This window comes from Gracilinanus agilis, chromosome 4 (genome assembly GCF_016433145.1).
Source record: "Gracilinanus agilis isolate LMUSP501 chromosome 4, AgileGrace, whole genome shotgun sequence".
NCBI lineage: Eukaryota > Metazoa > Chordata > Mammalia > Didelphimorphia > Didelphidae > Gracilinanus > Gracilinanus agilis.
The window spans coordinates 32,348,190-32,369,229 of record NC_058133.1 but is presented as its reverse complement, the minus strand read 5'-3'; the positions used below and the strand labels follow the sequence as shown (position 1 = coordinate 32,369,229).

The following is a 21,040-nucleotide window of genomic DNA, read 5'->3' as shown; positions in this document are numbered from 1 at the left end:
TTCCAACTCCATCAGGCCCAACAGGACCTAGACAAGAGCTTCAGATCTAAGGAGAGACATCCAGTGACCAGAGGCAACTGGTGGCCCAGTGGAGAGAGAGCTGGTTCTGGAGTCTGGAAGCTCTGATTTCAAATCCAGCCCCAAACACTAGCTGTGTGACCCTAGGCAAATCATGTCTATGTCTGCCTCAGTTTCCTCAACTATAAAATGGGGATAATAATTTAACCTACCACCCAGAGCTGTTGAGTTTCAAATGGGATAATATCAATAAAAAAGCACCTAATACATTGCCTGGCACATAGTAGGTGCTATATAAATGCTTTCCCCCTTTCCTCTCCCTCTCCCAAACTCGGCAGAGCCTGAGGTTGTCTGGAGAGTTCCCCTTCTACCTGGTTTTTAATCCCATTCTGGATGCTCGCCATGGCACAGTATGGCCACCAGGGGGCAGGCACCATTAGTTATCCTTCCTGAGCCAGAGATTGGGGTTCCGGGCCTGGAAGACAGCTTGTGGTGTCAGAGGAGGGCCCCTATCCTGACTCTAACCATCTCCCACCTCCCCTCTCTCATTACCTGCTTTCCTCCTCCCTCCTTTAGCCACTCCCCAGTTGAGTCCAGTTTCCACATTTTAGGAAAATCTTTGATAAACTCGAGTGACAGAAGGACAGCTATAGGATGGTGAGGGGACTGGAGACCAGACCCCATGAGAGGAGGGCATGAGGCACATTCAGCCACCCTGGAGAAGAGAAGGCCTGGCGGGAGGGAGAATGACCGCATCACTCTCTGTAAGTATCTGAAGGACCAAAATGTGGAAGAAGGATTAGCCTTGCTCTGCTTGACTCCAGAGAGTAGAACTAGGACCAGGGACTAGGTGAGGAAGTTACAGAGTGGCCTGGGTAGGAAAAAACTTCTTACCAATTTGTTTGGGCCATCAGTGGAATGGAATGGGCCTCCTTAAGAGGTAGTGAGCTTTCCATCCCTTTAGGGCAGAGACTTCTCACTTTTTTTTTTTTAACCCTTATCTTTCATCTTCAAATCAGTACTGAGTATTGTTTCCAAGGCAGAAGAGTGGTAAGAGATAGGCAATGGAGGTTAAGTGACTTGGCCAGGGTCATATGGCTAGGAAGTAGCTAAGGTTAGATTTGAACCCAGGACTTCCTGCCTCTAAACCTGGCTCTCAATCCACTGAGCCACCTAACTGCCCATGACTTCTCACATTTTTTATGATATATTTCCACCCTATTGGGTAGTATCAGGAAGCCTATGAATCCCTTCTTAGAAGAATGTTTTTTAAAGGTGAAAAGGGAAATATGTAGGTCTACCAAGGAAGCCAATGATAGTAAAATACAGTTATCCAAAATATTACAAAATGCAAGTTCTTGGAGCCCAGGCTCTGAGCCCCTCCTCTAAATAGGTCTCCAAACAGAGGCAGGATGCCCACTGGCTGGAGATGTTGTAGAGGGGAATCTTGCTCAGATCCTGATTTCTGGTTCAGTACTTTCTGAGGCCTATGAGTCATTAGGCCATGATTCCCAGGTTTCCAGAGAATGCTACCATGTAGCCTTTTTTTTTTAAATTTGAAATTCTTTATTTAATTAATTAATTTAGAATATTTTCCCATGGTTCCATGATTCATGTTCTTTCCCTCTTCCTCCCCCACCCCCCCTCCTGAAGCCAATGAACAATTCCACTGGGTTTTCATGTAGCCTTTTAAAATTTTTTCTTTCTTTTTTTCAATTACATGTAGAAACAATTTTTGACAACTTTTTTTGACATTTTAAAAATTCAAATTTTCTCCCTCCCTACTCTCCCCCCTCCTCCCCAAGGTAGGGAATAGTTTGTTATAGGCTATACCCATACTTTCATGCAATACAAATTTCCATATTGCTCATGTCATGCTAGAAGTCACATATCACACCTGCAATAGAAATCTTATGAAGGAAATATAGGAAAGAAGGCAGGCTTTGATCTACCTCAGATTCTGATAGTTCCCTCTTTGGCTGTGGAGAGCATTTTCTTCGAGTCCCTTGTGGTTATCTTGGAGACTTGCTTTGCTGATAATGGTTTAGTCCTTCACAATTGATCATCATGTAACATTTTTCTGTTACTGTATACATAGCTCTCCTGGCTCTGCTCACTTCACTTTGCATCAGTTCATATAAGTCTTTCTAGGTTTTTCTGAACTCACCCTGTTCATTGTTCCTTATGGCGCAATAGTAGTCCATTACATCCATAAACCACAACTTGTTCAGCCATTCCCCCAAGTGATGGACAACTCCATAGTTTCCAATTCTTTGCCACTACAAGAACTGCTAAAAATATTTTGGTTCGGGAAATCCTTTTTTCCTTATCTCTGACCTCTTTGGCACACATACCTATAGTGGTATTGCTGGGTCAGTGTATAGTTTTGTGGCCTTTTGAGCTTGGTTCCGTATTGCTCTCCAGAATGGTTGTACTGGTTCCCAACTCTACTAATAGTGTATTAGTGTCACAATTTTCCCATGTCCCATCCAGCATTTATCATTTCCCTTTTTTATCATATTAACCAATCTGATAGGTATGAAATGGTATTTTGGTGTTTTAATTTGCATTTCTCTAATCAATAGTCATTTGGAACATTTCTGTCATACAGCTATGGATTGTTTTAATCTCTTCTCTCAGAGCTGCCCATTTATATCCTTTGGCTGCTTCTCAACTGGGGAATGTTTAGTATTCTAATAAATTTGTCTCTATTCTCCATATATTTGAGAAATGAGGCATCTGTCAGATACTTGTTATAAATCCCCCCCCCAAAAAATTTGTTGTTTCTTTTCTAATCTTGGTTACTTTAGTTTTATTTATGCAAACACTTTAATATATTCAAAATTATGTACTTCATTTTCATAATGTTCTCTATGTCTTATTTGGTCATAAATTCTTCCCTTATCCATAAGGTGAACTTTTCCATGTTCCTCTAATTTGTTTACAGTCTTTAAAAAAAACAAAAAACTTTGCCTTCTATCATCAATTCTAAGAGAAAAGTTGCAAGGACTATGCAATGGGGGTTAAATAACTTATCACACAGCTAGAAAATGTCTAAGGTTGGGTTAGAACCCAGGTCCTCTCCATCTAGACCTAGAACTCTATCCACTGTATTACCTAACTGCCCCTTCTATAGTTTTTCTTAGAATGGTTGTATGAGATATTGTAATGCTCTTCAATAAGCATTCAATAAAGCATTCAATAATGCTGCTTCAATAAAGCAAAGAAACAAACAAAAAAGCCCTGAACAAGCAACTGAAGGTGAGGGCTAAGACTTTCATTCCCTAATCCTTTAAAGTAATTGGCTCCTCTGATGGGGACATAAGGACTAGCTACCTACCTGGGAGGATTTAATAATTGAGGTATTATTGGTCCCTAAAAAACAAGTAGTTCTCAAAATAAAAAACTGCAAACTATTCACAACCATATGAAAGGCTGCCCAAATCACTAGTAAGAGAAAATAAATCAAAACAGCCTGAGGTTTCACTTCACATTCAGAAAAGTGCGGAAAGATGACAAAAGATTGATAATAGTCAATGCCGGAGGTATTGTGAAAAGACCAGCACACTAATGCATTGTTGTTGGAGCTCTGACTTGGTCCAACTATTCTGCAAAACAAATTGAAATTAGGTAAAGAATAACTAACTGCCCATATTCTCACAGCTAGTCATATATAGACCAAGGAGGGCATTGATTAAAAAAAAAAATTGTAGTAGGAAAGAACTGGAAACAAAGTAGATGCCAAATCAATTGGCAAATAGCTAGACAAATTGTGGCACATGAATGTAACGGAATAATATTCTGTAAGAAATATACAAAGAAACATCGAAAGACTTATATGAATTGATACAATGTAAAGTCAGCAGTGCCAGGAATACAATATATCTAATGACTGTAACAACGTAAATTTAAGGGTTAGCTGGGTGTCTCTTGGACTGAGAACCAAGCCTAGAAACTGGAGGTCCCGGGTTCAAATATGATCTCAGACCCTTTCTTCCTGTATGACCCTGGGTAAGTCACTTAATCCTCATTGTCTAGCCCTTCCCCCTCTTCTACCTTGAAGCCAAAACACAGTGTTGATTCTATGATAGAAAGTAAGGTGTTTTTTAAAGCATGATACATTTAAGAACAACTATAAAATAATTAAAAATAAATGTTGTGAAATGATAAAGAACAAGTTTAAAGATGAAGCCTATCAGATGATTATACCCCCTTGCTACTCTGCAGAGATTGGGACCCATGAGTGTGGAACATTGTATATATTGTCAGATTTTATTGAATGTTAATCAGTTTTGTATAGTTCTGAAAGGGGGTTCACTGAGATTCTCTACTATTATAGTTTCACCCTCTAGTTCTTCCTGTAAGTTGTTAAGTATTTTAAGTATTTAGGTATTATTCCATTCAGTGCATATATGCTGTGTTGAAATAATTCATTGTTTATAGTACCTTTCAGCAAAATATCGTTTCCCAGATTACCTATTTTATAATACTAGTTTTATGTTTGAGACCATTATTGGTACCCCAGCTTTTCTGAGTTCATTTGAAGCATAATATATTTGCTCCAGCCTTTTATTTGAAGCCTGTGTAAATATTCATTTCAAGTGAATTTCTTATAAACCACATCGTTAGATGTTTCCATTTCTGATCCTTCTGCTATCCTCTTCTGTTTTATAGGCAGGTTCATCCCATTCACATTTACTCTCATGATTTCAATTCAGAGTTCCTTCCATCCTATTATCTTACCCTCTTGATCATTTTTATTGAATTTTTTTCTTTTCTTCCCTTCTTGTAAAAAATATATTTGTTTTAAGGGATGTCTGTCTAGGAAGGGGAAGGGAGGAATACAGAGGGAAATCTAGACTACTTAAAAACAAAAGACATCAATACAAAACAATTTTTTAAAAAGATGTCATTGTATCATTGGATAAGATCTTTGATATGTCTTTGACTTGTTTCAATCCTTAATTCCTTGAGCTAGAGGATGATAATGTATGTTAGACTGATAGAAGAAAAGATGAAAAGTTGGAGGGACCATCCTTCATTTTATAGCTGGGGAAATTTGACTCAACATAAGGGCAAATGGAGCCATAGAGAAATGTGAATTGCCTAAAGTCATAATATGACAAATGGAAGAACAAGTATTCAAAACCTGGTGCTCTAATTCCAGTCTTAGCACCACACTGGCCCACCAGATGTCCAAGAGAATAAATAGGGCAGGGCTTAGGAGATGGTGAGAGAGAGTCAGGACTGACCAGCACTCTGGTGTTCCCTGAGTCTAAGGGCTCTGGCAGCCCCCAATGGCTTACAGACTTCCAAGGGAGACACACATTCAATGCAGGGGCAGCACAGACTCAGGTGGAGTCCTCCAGATAATCAGCTTGTCTGCAGCTATCATTACTTTTGCTTCTGGGAGATGTTGCCTGAAGCTCCTTTAGCACCGTGAATCTTAGACACCATCTGGTCCAATCTCCTCATTTTACAGATGAGGAAACTGAGACCCAGGTGATGTGGACTGAAATATCCCACAAACCCTGTCCAGTAGCTGTACACAATCAGAAGAACACAGAAACAATAACTAGTCGATTAGAATGGGTCTGCCTTTTAGATAAGACATGAGTTGCTTAGATTCACAATTATGAGAAAACTCCTATCAATCTTTACACATAATCAAGGTCCTTGGTTGGGGTCTCTGAACAGCAAACACAGGTGTTTCCGTTCCCCCAGTCACATGGGACTAGGTTCAAACAATGCCCAGTTTCCACAGTCATCGCCCTCCTTTGCAGTCTGCTCAGTCAGGCAAAAGTGACCTAAAGCATGGGACCCAGCATATTTAACATATCATTAGCATCTCATTTCCATTGTGGTTTGCTTTCCTCCCAGTGGGTAAACAGAGAGAACCATGGGTAAAGCCACACAGTCCAAAGTGGATCATGGGTAAAGTGGCATCAGCTGCCTGGAGACACATGACAACAACTGCCCAAACAAATGATCCTTTCCTTAGTAACTAAGCCAGATAAAAAGCATCCCTGAAAACCGCCAGCCCTTTCCATTGGTATTGTCTTTCCATCACCAAGCCTTTCCTCCCCCTCTCCATAAAGTTCACTTTTTCAACATGGAGATTACCTGAGCTATCAGCTCATTGGACAAGACTCCAGTCTTGCCCCATTATAGGAAAGTGAAGTGACTTGTCTGAAGTAACACGTGGATTTGGCATGGGACATTGTACCCCCAAATTATAGAAGTTTTCTAGGCAAACCGTAAGCAGAAAAATTCCTTTGCTCTCTTACATCCTTGTGACTCCTGATAAGACCCTGAGAGGAATATTCTCCCTGAGTTGTCCTTTAGATTTGAGATCTCCAGGCTATGCCTTGATACCATCCAGCTGTATCCAAGAGCTCTACCTGTCTCCTAAACTGTGAGGGTCACCCCCTACGTCTTCAGGCAGAGCCCAGTCAGATGACACCGCCCCCCACCCAGTGCATATCCACTTATCAACTGTTGGAAAGAGTATAAAGACCCTAGACTTAATGTCCTCTAGGAGGCAGCTTTCCATCTATGCTGTCCTCCCAGCCAAATTCAATATGAGTTCTGAATCCAGGGGTTTCACCTTAAGTCCCCCACAATAGACTGTGTTAGTGGCAGATACATCCTAGATCTCTTTTCAGAATATTTCCCTCTCTAACTCGTTAAGCCAACTATCTCTCTCCTCCCCAGAATTGCCTAAGGGAATGGAAGGGGTGGGGGAGCTTCTATTTCTTGTATCGTCTGTGTTGCAAACGGGAAGGCTTTCAACGAACTTTCGCCAGGGTATAACGGAACGGCGGGCGAGTGAGTCCCTGCTAGGACACCTCCCATCCAGTCTCCAGGGATATCCTTCCGCCTCACATGGTAGTTTCCATATGCGCATGCGTACTTCACAGACCACGGCTCCAGCCTTTTCTCTGGCCTGCGCTCCTCTAAGCTCCGCCCCACTCAGTGTCGCTTGCTAGAGACGCAGCCAATGGACGGCCGCGCTGGGAGAGTCGCCTCCCGATTGGCCGGGCTCAGCGGGGGCGGGAATTCGGACGCCGGCGGGATTACGGCCAGTGAGGAGCTATAACTAAGAAACTGGAGGTTCGGCTTCGGGTTTCGGGGGCGGAAGCGCGGGTGGAGTGAGACCGTGGTAGGAGCGGGACAGACTAGAGTCAGATCTGGGACCAGGACCGAAGGCAGTCATCGGCTGGGACTGCGGGCGCATTTTACAGCCGGGGAAACTGAAGCCGGGAGAGGGAGAAGGGCCTGACACCCAGCTGGTATGGGTTGGAGGTGGGATTCGAACCCTTGTCCGGTGTCCCCCGCTCCCAAGCCCTAGGCCCTGGTCTGTGTGAAGGACCCTCTTTGGAGGAGGCAGGCTGGAAGGCGGTCCACCAGCACTGATTAAGTGCCTGCTGTGTGCCAGGGATGGGATTAAGGGAGGCAAAGCCAGGCCCTGCCCTCCAGGGGCCCCTCTAATTGGGGGAGGGGGACAACATACAAACCCAGTGGACGCGCAGGACAAATGCAGGATAAGTCGGGGACCCTAGACTTGAAGGAAACAAGGAGGTGTAGGGAGGGTGCTTCTGACCGGAGCCCCAGCCTGAGAAAATGCCCTGAGTCTGGAAATGGAGGGTCCTGTGCCTGCAACAGATTGGAGGCCAGTATCACTGGGTGGAAGAGTCCCTGTGGGGAAGAAGGTGTGAGAAGACTGGCCAGGGAGAAGGGGCTAGAGGATGAAGGGCTTAGGAAGCCAAATCAAGGATTTTGTATTTGCTCTTAGAGGCCATAGGGAGCCAGTGGAGTGTATAGAGTGAGGGATGACAAGGTAAGACCTGGGCTTTAGGAAAATCACTTTAGTGGCTGGAGTGGAGAGAGACCGACCCTCAGGCTCTTTCAGTAGTCCAGCCTGAGATGAGATGATGGGGGCCTTTCCCAAGGTAGAGGCAGTGTCAGAGGAGAGAAGGGGTGGATTCGAGAAATGCTGCAGAAATGAAATCACCAGCTTGGATGGGGCTGGGCAGGTGGGGTGAGAGATGGTGAGGAGTCCATCGTGACTCTTGGGTTGTAAGCCTGAGAGATGAGGGACCTAGTGAAGGGAGAGGATGAGAAGGGTTTATGGGGAAAGAGATTAAGTTTGGTTTGAGACTTGCTAAGTTTGAGACAGGCTAGTTGGAGAGAGTGCCAGGCCTGGAGTCAGGGAGACCATCTTCCTGAATTCAAATCCAGCTCAAGATATTTATTATTGGTGTGACCCTGGCCAAGTCACTTCATCCTTCTTATTTCCCCTCATTTGTCAAATGAGCCGGAGAAAGACATGGCAAAGCCATCCGGCATCTTGGCCAAGAAAGCCCCAGATGGGGTCACGGAGAGTCCGACATGACCGAACAGCAGCCAGGCTTGAGGCGCTGTCAGGACTTGTAGGCTGAACTTGCCAGGCGGCACTTGGACTTTTGAGCCTCGGGGTGGTGAGTGAGCTCAGCTAAGTAGGCCCCAGAGCCCAGTGTTTAGAGATGGGAGCTAATGAGTTCTCCGGGGGAGACGGGATCGAGGGAAATGAGGACTTGTGACGGCACTTCAGGGGATACCTGGGCTCTGCCAGTGAGACCTGGAAAGGGATCCAGGCAGAGGAGGCGCCCAGGAGCATCGGTTTTGCAGTCAGAAAATGGGGGTTCAAGCCTTGCCTCTAATTACTGCCTGTGCGTTCTTTTCTTTTTTTAAACACTTCCCTTTTGTCTTGGACTTAATAATAGTATCAGTTTGGGGGCAGCTGGGTGGCCCAGTGGATTCAGAGTCAGGCCCAGAGATGGGAGGTTCTGGGTTTAAATCTGACCTCAGACACGTCCTAGCTGTGTGACCCTGGACAAGTCACTTAACCCCCATTGCCTAGCCCTTACTACTCTTCTGCCTTAGAACCAATACCTGGTATTGATTCCAAGACAGAAAAAAGAGTTTAAAAAAAAAATAATAATAATAGTATCAATTCTAAGAAGTGTGAGAAGGGCTGAACAATGGGGGTTAAGTGACTTGCCCAGAGTCACACAGCTAGGAAGTGTGAGGTTGGAGTTGATCCCAGGACCTGTCTCCAGGCCTGGTGCTCTATCCACCGACTCACCGACTGCTAACTTTAAGGGTCTTCCCATTTCCTCCCCTTAACCTTTATCTGCCTGTGCCCAGATGCCCTTCTCCTTTGCAGGTTGTGCGCCTTGCCAGCCCCCCTCTTTGCTGTCCCTTCTTGTAGGCCCAGCTCCCCCCCCACCCAGGATTCTCCAGGCTGCCGGATCCATGGGGACCTGAGGGTCCGCCCTGCTGGGAGTCAGGATGGTACGTAGCAGATGCGCAGGTAGCTGCTGCTTCCTCCAGCTGTCTGAAGTCATCGAGGTGCCCTTGGCTTAGGGGGGCCTTGGGCAGGAACTGGACCCCTGGCCATAGCTCTGCCCTTTCCTTCTTGCAGAGGAGGAGCCTGGCACCAAGCCAGCTTGCCAAGAGGAAGTCGGAGGGCAGCGCCTCTGATGAGGAAGACTGGCATCCGGAGACGGCGGTAAGGCCAGCGCCTTTGTTCCCCTCTCCCAAGGGGTGCCTCAGGCCACCTAGTTTGAGAGTCAGAAAATTCAGGCCATAATTTAAGTGCTTCCTTTGTGCCAGGCCTGGTACTCGGCACTGGGGGTACAGAGAAGGGCAAAGGACAGACTCTACCCTCAAGAAGCTCTCAATGTGCAGACTGCCACGTTTGTCCAGATGAGCTACAGGCAGGAGAAATCGGAGTAGACAGAGGGCCTTGGGATAAAAGAGGATGGGGAAGGGTCTCTGGTAGAAAGGAGGGCTTTCATGGGGATGCTGGCACAGCAGAGAGCAAAGGTTAAGAGGGAGAGCATGCCAGACGGGACACAGTGGAGATGCCTGGAGTCAGGAAATGGAGCTCCTCATGCCAGGAAAAAATGGGATTTTATTTCTGAAAAGCCCTGGTGGATGGGAGTCAGAAGAGCTCGACTTTAATTGTAGCTTTTGGCCAGTAAGCACTTATTAAACCCCAAAGGTCATGGGCAGCTTGGGCCAAAGGGGGAGGCCGGGAGCCAGCGGCAGGGAGAGGAGAAAGCAGCAGCCTTGCAGGAGAGATGCCACGAGCGGAGAGATAGCGGGGACGAGGAAGAATAATACATGGAAGTGTTTGTGGGCAGGATTAAAGATTAGGGAGTGAAGGATAGATTGCCAGGCCTGGGGTCCGGAGGTCCTGGGTTCAAATCTGGCCTCAGACACTGCGTGACCCTGGGTGAGTCATTTAAACTCATTGCCCAGCCCTGCTGCTCCTCTGGCTTAGAACCAATACTCAGAAGTTGGGGTTTAAAAAGAAAAAGGTTCGTGACTGAGCAGGGTGACAGGAGGGTCAGCCTTGGTGAAGAGGGCCGGGGGAGGGGAGATGGGGCGCCGCGAGCCCAACTCGGGAGAGCCTTTGGAGCGTGTGACGAGCGAGCCCAGATGACGCGGCCTTGGCAAAGCCCAGGGGGCCTCAGTGCACTCCAATGCTTCCCTCCTTCCCCTCTTCGGTGCTGGGCACAGGGTTGGGCACAGGCTAGAAGGCTCAAGAGCGGAGCTGATGACCTCCGAGACAGGAGAAGATGGAGAACTCGGGTGCTGAATCCGAGGCCAGCTGGGAGAGATGAGGCCATCTCAGAGGCAGAGGGGAGGAGGGAGTGCCTGCCAGACACAGGGAAGAGCTAATGCAAAGGCTCTGAGGTGGGAACTGAGAGAGTAGCTGGGCTTGGGTCAGCATGTGGGAAAGGCAGTCTTGGCCAGCGAGGCTGGAAAGGCAGGGTTTTTACAGCAGTCCGGTTGGCCCTTGCTCAAAGGGATCGTGGGGCGTGAGTGGAAGCACTCAGGGGCCCCGAGAACCCAGGCCCTCAGCTCCTCTTTCTGAGCATAGGTCTCACCAGCGCCCATCCCGCCTGCCCCTGCGCAGGCCCCACTCCCCCAATTTGTCACTTCCCCCCAGCCCTGCTTCCCCAACATGTGTCACACATTGGCCCTGGCCGGGGCTTCCATTCTCTCTCCTAGACTCCCAAGAGGCGGAAATCAAGCGGCGAGGCTGGAGGCCCAGAGTGCTTCTGGTCACCTTTTCGGAAGCCCCTGACTCAGGTGACCAATCGGCCACACTGCCTGGACAGCAGCCAACATGTGAGTTAAGAGGCCGCCTAAGGGGGCTGATGGACGAGGGGCCGCTTGTGAGGCTCTGGGGTCCTGACTTGGCCTCCCAGCCATCCAGCAGCCTGGCCACCGGCTGCCACGTCCTATAGTTTCGTGGGCAGTCAGGGCTAGACCTGGGCCTTCTCGGCTGGATTTTGGCTTCCCTGCGTGACCTTGGACGGCTCTCCCAGCTTGGAAGACTTCGGGCTTTCTCCTCTCTCCTCGCAGAAAGGGTGTGTGGGGAGGGCCGGTGGCTGGCCCAGCTGGGTGTGGGGGAGGACTGCCACCCCAGGACTGCCCAAGCACTTTGCCACGAAGGCTGCAGCTCCACTGTCCAGAACTGTCCTGCCAGCTCTCTCCTTCCTTGGCCTTTCCTAAAGCCATTGCCCTGTCCGGCCTCACTTACCTCCCTTTGCAGTATTGATCCTTGAGTTAATCAGTCCTAGACTCCTGAGGGTGTGGTGGCTAGGGCACAAGGTCTGGAGTCAGGAAAACTCGAGTTCAAATCCGGCTGCAGACACTTGCTGGCTGTGTGATCCTGGGCAAGTCACTTAACCTCATTGGCCTCAGTTTCCTCATCTATAATGAGTTGTAGAAGGCAAAGGCAGAACCACTCCAGTATCTCTGCCAAGAGAGCCCCAGATGGGGTCGTGAAGGGTCAGATGTGACCACACTGACAAGACTTTTGGTCCCTTGTCTCTGCCCCTTCCGTGGCCGTCTTTTTTTAGACCCCAAGTCTCATTCCTTCTGCCTCCCACCTCTGTCCCGCTGAGCTGCTCAAGGAGGAAGTTGCCCCCGAGGGTTGTCCTCCAGCCTCCTCCCGACCCCCTGTCCTCCCTGAAGAATTCTCCATTGCCTCCTCCTGCCATCACCCCTTTGTCAGGCCGCATCCTCCTTGGCCTCTCTGCAGAGGCTGCCAGCTGCCCCTCCTTCAGGCCTTCCCTTTCCAGGTTCTCCTCAGGTGGGCTCCTTGGCACCGTCGTCATCGTTCCCCAGAGCGCCATGCTCGGCCGGTCCCCCTCAGCAGGTGTCTCCAGGCTTGCCCCCCCGCCTCTCCCTCGCCCCCTCCCAGAGAGCCAAGCTCTTGCCCTGCCTTGTCCATTGTAGCTCTAAACCACCCCCTTTTCTCCACTGACATCTCTTGGCCCTGGCCTGCCTCTGCCCCATCTTTCCCTTCCTCCGGGTCAGATTTAGGGAAGATGCCGTAGTCCCTTTGAAGTGAGTCTTCTGAGGTTTCCTTTCTCTGCTGAGCAGAGGTTGGAGGGCTGATAAAGGTGGGGACCCTTGCCTTGGGGTGTAGTGCAGATGCTCCATCCCCAGGCGGGCTCTCCCCGGCCTTTCCAGGTTTATCAATCGTCGCCTCGTGCACTTGGATTCAGCCAGATGGGCCTCCCCAGGGTTCTGGGTGCGTGGCAGCCCATTTCCCACCTCTTGATCTTTGCTGAATGCCTTCCTTTCACGTTTCTGCCTCTTGAGACCTTTGACCCACCTGGAGTGAACCTCAGCTCAAGTCCCACCTGCTTTTTTTTTTTTTTTTAACATTTAATAATATTTATTTTTTAGAAAAGTTATCATGGTTACATGATTCATGCTCTTACGTTCCCCATCAACCCCCCCCCACCTCCCCTCCCAATAGCCGACACGCATTTCCACTGGTTTTAACATGTGTCATCCATCAAGACCTATTTCCATATTGTTGATAGTTGCATTGGTGTGGTAGTTTCAAGTCTGCATCCCCAATTGTGTCTGCCTCAAGTTGCTTTTCTTCTGTGCGTACCTGTTTTAAAAGACCTTCCCTGCCTCCCCCCATCTTAGGGTCCCTGCATTGACTCTGTGTGCTCTGGTAGGCTCCTTGTGGGCAGGGGCCGCCTCGCGTTTGCCCTGGTCTCCGGCACCGGGCACAAGGCCTGGCATGCTCTCCACACGCTTGGTACTGCGTCCTCTAGCAGGACCCTGGAGGGCACCCACATGGCTTGGCCAGAGGGCGGGGAGGGAGGGGGCTTCAGCACCTCTCAGACAGCGTCCCTTGGTCAGAAGGACCCCAAATCTGTGTGGGTGGAAGAACCACCTCCCGAGGGGCCAGCCGAAGCCCTGGACCTGGGCTGGGGACCCCTTTGCCCCCCGCCAGCCTGATGGGAAACGCGGCCAGTGGCCAGATTGGAAGGGATGGGCGCCCCTCCCCTCCCTCGGTGCTGTCCACAATCTTAGCCATCATGTTCATTCTGGGGGGCTGCGGGCCTCCCCCTCCCCTTCCACCTCCTTAGCGAAATATATTCATGACTTTGCAGCAGCCATTTAAAATGCATTAGCTCACTGGAAATTCATGGAAAGCAGAAAAGCAGGCGCCTGCCGGAGCGCACAAAGGCAGAATTCCTCTGTGGCCGCTCCGCAGCTCCCCGCAAGCCGGAGGAGCTTTTTTTCTATTAGCACCCCGGACCATCCTTCATTCTCCTTAAAAAGCACTCCGGGGCATCTGCCCCCCCTTCTCCCAGGCCGCTGGCTTCCGTGCCCAGGCAGAGAGCCGCTTCGCCAGCTATTGTCATTGCCCCGGGGGTCAGGGTGGGCCCAGAGCCAGGCCCTCGTCTGGAGCTGACGCTCCTGGACCGGCTCCACCTGGTTCCGGCGAAAAATCTGTGTCTTGGGGCAAAGGGTGGTCATTGATGTGCCAAAGCCCGGCCGGCAGGGGCGGAGGATCCCGTTACCCCAGCCGTGCACGCTGGTTAAGGAGGTTTATGGGCCTGCCCCACCGCTCCTCCCGAGGAGGCTCCTTGGCTGGGCCCGAGAACTGGGTATGGGGCCAGGGTGGGGGTCCAAGACGTGGGCTTCTCTTGCCCGGCTCCCCCGTGCGTCCCCCCCCCCACCCCCGCCACCAAAAAACAAAGAAATGGAAACGCGAGCGGGGCCAGAGGTCAGGCAAAGCCACCGGATTCCTTCTTGTGTGGGGGAAGGTGACCGTCATGCTGCCCAGAGACACCCCATGGGAGGCCGAGCCTCGGCCCTTCCTGGGCCCCTCATGGCAGAGGCCAGGGCGGCGCTCCTGGAGAAGCAGCCCCCCCGGGAATGCCCCCCGGACGCCCCTCGAGGGTGGCATGTAAACGTAGCCCCTTGCCAGCGTGGGGGCCCGGGGAAAGGGCAGGCGGCCATCGGGATGGCTTCATTAAGAAGTTTCAGAGAGAACAATAGCAGCTACCCTTAGGAGGTGCTTTACGGTTCGTAGAATCCTCTATGAACGTTGTCCTTCGAGGCATACAACAACCCCGGGAGCGACGTGCCGCCCTCGTCTCCATTTTACAGAAGAGAAACTGAGGCAGGCGGCAGTAAGGTCCCTCGGCGCCCGAGTGTCCGAGGCTGCATCTGAGCTCCGTCCCCCGCCCCGGCCAGCCGAGCCACAAAAGCATTTCCCTGGCCGGGTGCTCATGTCGGCTGCTTGTCTTCCCCCTCCAGGAGGCCTTTATCCGGAGCATCTTGTCGAAGCCTTTCAAAGTCCCCATCCCCAACTACCAAGGTGAGAGGGAGAACGGGGGGTGGGGGGGCACTTGGGCTCTTGTAAAGGAAGTGAGTGGTGTCCAGGCCTGGAGGGCTGCAGCTACGGCTGCTGAGGGGGGGGGGCCAACCCCGGTCTCCTGCTTCTGTCGGGGCTGGGGGCCCACAGAGGGCAGGTGTTAATGCACAGGGGTCCTGCCTGTCCTGGGGCAGAAGCGGGGGGCAGACGGGGTTCCCCAGGCAGACCCCAGCTGGGCTTGGACTCTCGCTCAACCCCTCCACTGCCTCTTGGGACCTCAGTTTCCTCATTTGTGATACGGGGTTACGATGCCTACATCCCACTCCTAGAGGCCTGCGGCTGTGCGCCCCCCCTCCTGGCCCCCCTCTCCCATGGACGCTCCCCCTCCCCCAGGGTTAGGCGACGTTGGGGCCAGCAGCCATCCCAGGACATCTCTAGGTGCAGAGAAGGCTGATGGCCTGGGCAGCGGCGCTGCCATCCTCCTCAAGCCCTCGGGCATCCTTGGCCCCATCAGGAGGGCGTGAGGGCAGGGGAATGGCAGGGCCGGGAATACGAGGCAGAGAGAGAGGCCTGGGGAGAGCAGAGCCACCAAACACAAGCCGAGCTATAGGCACTCGGCCGAGAGAGCCGGGCCTGGAGACAGGAGGTCCTGGGTTCCAGTGTGGCCTCAGATCCTGACCCTGGCCAGCTCAGCCCCCCTGCTTAGCCCTGACTGATACACAGCACTGATTCCAAGGTGGGAGGTAAGAGAGGTGGGGGCTACGGCTGCTGAACGCTGCATGCGCTAACTGGCAGGAAGGCAGTATGAGGTGGGGTACAGTGTGTGAATATCGGGGATCAGAAACAGAGAGAAGCCCCCCCCCAGGAAACCCCCCTGCAGAGTTGCTGACGCCCGATTGTCCACAGGTCCTCTGGGCCTCCGGGCCTTGGGCATCAAGCGGGCAGGGCTCCGGCACGCCCTCCACGACCCACTAGAGGAAGGAGCTCTGGTTCTGTATGAGCCGCCCCCCCTGAGCGCCCACGACCAGCTGAAGCTCGACAGGTGAGTGAACAGGAGGAGGCCGTGGCCGTGCTCGGCCTCAGCTCTCTGACCTGCCGGGGCCGGGGAGGGCCTGGCCTTTGCCCTGGCCGGTGTTTGTCCCGGGCCGGCGTCCTTTCCTTCGTCCTCCAGGGGGGCTCTCGCGGCTCTGGGAGGGAGGCGACCGGCCTGACCTTCCCTGCGTCCCTGGCACTTGCCCAGGAAGGATCAGGACAGGAATGACCGGGTGGTGCCAGCCTGGGGAGGCTCACTCGTAGGGGGCTCGCGGGTGCCGCGGGGAGGCGGGAGGGCGAGGAAGGCTGCTGCTGGAGGAGGATCCGTGCGTGGGGATGAGGAGACCCCGGGGGGGCGGCGCGATGGTGTCTTCAAGTGAGCAAGGACACAGGATGGGGGGTCCTGCCGGCGTGCCCGCCTGTTCTGCTCTGTGCCGCCTGCAGGGTGAGCAGAGGCCACCCCACCTTAGCTCAGAGCAGAGGGCAGCACGCCAGCGCCCATGGGAGGGCCTGTGGGAGGGCCTGTGGGAGAGCCTGTGGGAGGGCCCGTGGGAGAGCCTATGGGAGAGCCCGTGCCAGTGCCCTTGGGAGAGCCTGTGGGAGGGCCTGTGGGAGGGCCTGTAGGAGAGCCCGTGGGAGGGCCTGTGGGAGAGCCTGTGGAAGGGCCTGTGGGAGAGCCTGTGCCAGTGCCCTTGGGAGAGCCCGTGGGAGGGCCTGTAGGAGAGCCTGTGGGAGGGCCTGTGGGAGAGCCTGTGGGAGGGCCTGTGGGAGGGCCTGTGGGAGAGCCTGTGGGAGGGCCTGTGGGAGAGCCTGTGGGAGAGCCTGTGCCAGTGCCCGTGGGAGAACCTGTGGGAGAACCTGTGGGAGGGCCTGTGGGAGAGCCTGTGGGAGAGCCTGTGCCAGTGCCCGTGGGAGAACCTGTGGGAGGGCCTGTGGGAGAGCCCGTGCCAGAGCCTGTGGGAGGGCCTGTGGGAGGGCCTGTGGGAGAGCCCGTGCCAGAGCCCGTGGGAGGGCCTGTGGGAGGGCCTGTGGGAGAGCTGGAGCTGCTTCTGCTCTTTACATTTACTCGGGGGTTTTCGCTCTGCCCAGTCACAGGCCACGTCCTCCCTCTGGCTACCAGAGTGTCTGAAGGGCCTCCTGTGGAGGGCAGAACTAGGAGCTGTCAAGGGGCAGAGAGGCCAGTAGAGGCTGGCGGTCAGAAGGAACACCCTCTCCAAGAGGGTCTCCAGTGGAAGGGGCTGCCTCAAGATGGGGGTACCCCGCTCCCCATTCCTATAGGCAGGCTAGATGACTGCTTTCAAGAAAGTTTCAGTGGGTGGCTCAGGGGATGGAGAACCAGGCCTAGGGATGGGAGGTCTTGAGTTCAAATGTGGCCTCAGACACTTCCTAGCTGTGTGACCCTGGGCAAGTCACTTGATCCCCATAGCCTAGCCTGTATCACTGTTCTGCCTCGGAGCTGATACTTAGTATTGATTCTAAGACAGATGTTAAGCGTTTAAAACAAAAGCCACAGGCAGGTCCCAACTAAGCCTGATGCCACCGAGGTCTGAGGTTCATGGAGCGAATATTGCACAGCCTGGGAGCGTCCCTTGCTCTGGCTCCCGTTCACAGAGTGTAGCTGGTTCAGCCATTCGGTGTTGTGGGCGCTGATTATTTAGGGCCCTCAGATCCCGAGCAGCCTCGTGGCGGGTCAGGTGGCGGGTCTGGCCGGACACCTGGGTCCCCGACACGAGAGGGCAGGGAGGGAGGGGCTCCTGGTTTCCCGCACCTGCCGCTGGCCTGGAGGCTTTCTCTGAGCTCCGCCTCATCTCGACCTCCGGCGAGCTGTGAGCCGGCTGGAATGGGAAGCTGGATCTTTGCCCCATGTGAAAGGCTGAAACCTCTCTGTGTGTCTCTGTTTTAATCAGTGTCTGTCCATCTAGCAATAAGCCTCCAGATTCATTTTATTTATAACATCAGCCTCCCCTCAGTGTCCCTCCGCCTTCCTGAAGAGAGCTGCCGTCCGCGTGTCACCCGTGGGCCCCTCTCCTCTCCCTTTGCTCTCTGTGGGGTCGGTGCCCCTGGGGGTGTCTCGCCCCAAACGGCTCCCCACCGTGGCGGGGCCTCTTCCCAGCACCACCCACCCTGCCCCGGGAGGCCCGTCGGCCCACGGCCCCTCCAGCATTGGCGGTTTTATTTTTCCGGGCTCTTGGCCAAATGGACGGTGTGAGGGGGTACCTCAGAGTTGTTTTAATTTGTACTTCTTTAATTATTACTGATTTGGGGAGGTTTTTCACACGGCCGTTGGGGGCTTGGACTTTAGAGCCAGGGCAGGGGTGATCAGAAGACCCCGGGGCCGGAGTCGGGGAGGCGGCAGAGAGGACCAGGGTTTGGGCAGGACGAAGAGAAGGTGGCCCGTCCGAGGAGGCTCGGAAGCGCAGAGCTCACTTAGGGCAGTTGGCTGGCCTTAGCGTGGAGCGTCGCCTTGTGGTTGGGGCTCCGAGACCCCAAAGGGGACAGCCGGTGGTCTTCTTTCCGACGCCAGGAAACTTGGTGTTCGCTTCCCTCCAGGCACGGCTGGACGGAGCCCTCGCCCTGGCCTCACGGTGGTGGTGAAGCTGCCCGGCTCGGGGAGACACAGAGGCAGAGAAGGCCCTTGGCTCGGGCATCTGGGCCCTGAGCCGGGGCCGCTGCCAGCTGGGAGCCAGCCCTTTGGGCCTTTCTCGGCTGCTGCAGCCAATGAGGGAGGAAGGTTATGGGCCGGCCGTGATGGCGCACCTTTAGAGATGGCGCGCGTCGGGCGTCTGGGCGGAGGGGCCGGGCACAGCCCTCAGGCGCTGGGGGGGCTGGGAGAGAGGAGGCTTCTGCGGGTCCTCCCCCCGGTCCTCAGGTCGGGAAGGCTGGGCTGGAGCCTCGTGTGGGTGCCATCACAGAGGAGGTGCCACACTGATCCCCTTCCCGATATCCCGACTGGCACTGCCTGCCGGGTGCTGCCCCCGAGGAGGCCGTCCTCGCCACCCCCAAAGGGCAGCCTCGCAGGAGCCATGGGCCCTGGCTGTCCTGGGAGCAGGGAGAGTCGAATGGAGGCATCTCACTGGGCAGATGTCCAGGAGGGGGGAGGCCAGGCCCTGCCTCTGTGGAGCAAACGGTCTAACAGGCCAGGCTGAGGGTCAGTGGCTGGAGGAGGGGCAGTGAGCTGCCTGGAGAAGCCACGCCAGGGCTCGGGTGGGTTTCAGTGGACAGACCTGTCGGGGTGGGTGTGAGGTGAGGCAGGCCGGTATTCTGGGGGCGGGCAGGGGCTGGTGGCTTCTCAGGGAAGCCGGCACCGCATGGCAGACAGGAGCGGGAGGGGGCGCTGGGTGAGGCCCAGGAGGTCCCGCTCACCGGGCCTCGCCATCTGAAGTGGGTGCTGCCTCCTAGGCGGGAACCCAGAGCCTTCAGAGTATTCAAACAAGGGAGTGATGGGTCTGGCCAGTGGTGGGAGGTGGGTGGGAGGCAACCCTGGCAGAGGGCCCCCCCCAGTGCTGGGAGGGGCAGGGGAGGAGGGAGGGCAGTGGTGTGAGTCTGGACCGGGCACAGGAGCCTGCTGATGGGCAGTGAGGCCCCAGGCTCGTGGCTGTGGGTTGGGGAGGTGACCGAGGTCGGGGATGTGGTGAGATCTGTCTGGCCAAAGGCTGGGAGGCCGGCTCGGAAGCTATTGTGGTCGTCCAGGCAAGAGGAGAGGAGGCCGGGGATGCAGGCAGAGAACAGGGCGGGATTTGCCATGGTAACAACAAGGGCTCGGCCTCGGGAAGGGGGGCTGGCAGGGCTGTCCAGCCTGGCCATGGATGTCTCCTGGGAGAGCCGCAGGAATCGCAGGGCAGCCGGGTGGGTGGCCCGGCTAGGGCTGGGCCGAACGAGGAGAGCCGGCCTTCCTAGAGGCCTTTAAGGCTAGGCTGGAGGAGGGCCTGGAATATCTGAGAGGCGGATGGTAGAAGACCTTCAGGACGAGGTCAGGGCCAGCCTTGTTCTGCCCAACCCCAGAGCCGTGGGTGGAAGCAGGAGAGGCCACGAAGTCCTGAACAGTGAGAGTGGCAGGGGAAGGGCCGCCTCGGGAAGGAGGGAGGGCGCCCCCCTTTGCTTTGATTCAGAATCAGCGGGCCTGGGTTTGAATCCTGCCTTGCTAAACTGGCTGCACCCATGGGACCTTGGACAGGGCATTTTCCGGGGCCTGTGTGCCTGGCTGTAACAGGAAGGTTTGGACGAGATGATCTCTAAGGCTGGCTCTGGCTACACTGACTTGACTGGCTTTATAAAGGAGCTGATGTGCTTTGCCTGGAATGGAGCCCCCCAGCCTCATCTCCTCAGCCCTTTGGGGAGGAGCTGTGACTGCCTCGGCTCCCTCCGGGTCTGCCAGCCTCATCCACCTGCCGCTCTGGCTCCTTAGGCCCCGCGTCTCGGGTCAGTCCCAGCCTTTCTGGGCAGATCTTAGCCGTGGCCCTTTGACTGCAGATGGAGCCTGCTCTGAGGCGTTGGCATCCAGGAGGGGGAGACGAGAGCCAAGCACCCTGCCTCTAAGGGTCAAGACAGTTGGGAGATGACTTGTACCCGGAGAATCACCCAGATTCCCCGCAGTGATTCCAGGGAGGGAGGCTCACTGCCGGGAGGAGGGGGCCAGGCCGAGCTGGGGTGGGAGAGGACCTCTGTGGATTCTACGGGGCGAGGCGGCCACGAGAAGGAAGGGTGTGGGATGGCCTGGGCCAGAGGTAGGCAGGACCGCCAGCCAGCAAGCCCACTTAGCAGAGAGGAGCCCGACTGGGAAGCAGGCTTGTGTTTAGATCTTGACCAGTGAAGTCCTGAAGGTCCCGTGTCTGCCAGTTCCTGGCCTGATCTGTGGAGGGCTAAGAATGTGCCTAACGTGACCCTGGCAAGGTTTTGTTTCTGGAGCCAGTGAACCATTTGGAAGATGGGGGCTAAAAAGTGGGCGCCCCTCAGTGGGGTGTCATCTGAAGCTCCACCATCCATGTACCTTGCCCACCTCTCTCTCTCCCTCCCTCCTTCCCTCTCTCTCACTTCTCTCTCCCTCCCTCCCTTCCTCTTTCTCTCTCCCTCCTTCCCTCTCTCTCACTTCCTCTCTCCCTCCCTCCCTTCCTCTTTCTCTCTCTCCCTCCCTCCTCTCCCTCCCTCTCTCTCACTTCCTCTCTCCCTCCCTCCCTCTCTCTCCCTTCCTCTCTCTCCCTCCCTTTCTCCCTTCCTCTCTCTCTATCTCCCACTCTGTCCCTCTATTGTTCTCTTTCTCTTTCCCTGAGAGGTGGGGGCTGGGGCTGCCCTTGTCTG

At 54.0% G+C, this 21,040-nt stretch overlaps 1 protein-coding gene across 1 annotated transcript in view; it reads left to right on the top strand.

Moving 5' to 3' along the window:
• Positions 1 to 8,409: 8,409 nt before the first annotated feature.
• RAD54L (RAD54 like) overlaps positions 8,410 to 21,040 on the top strand; it is a 24,605-nt gene continuing 11,974 nt past the window's right edge. The window contains exons 1-8 of the mRNA XM_044674822.1: positions 8,410 to 8,450; positions 9,272 to 9,329; positions 9,485 to 9,571; positions 11,083 to 11,202; positions 14,656 to 14,716; positions 15,620 to 15,755; positions 15,954 to 16,121; positions 16,221 to 16,939. Of these exons, the coding sequence (XP_044530757.1) occupies positions 8,410 to 8,450; positions 9,272 to 9,329; positions 9,485 to 9,571; positions 11,083 to 11,202; positions 14,656 to 14,716; positions 15,620 to 15,755; positions 15,954 to 16,121; positions 16,221 to 16,939 (1,390 nt within the window). The remainder of the gene's footprint in view (positions 8,451 to 9,271; positions 9,330 to 9,484; positions 9,572 to 11,082; positions 11,203 to 14,655; positions 14,717 to 15,619; positions 15,756 to 15,953; positions 16,122 to 16,220; positions 16,940 to 21,040) is intronic.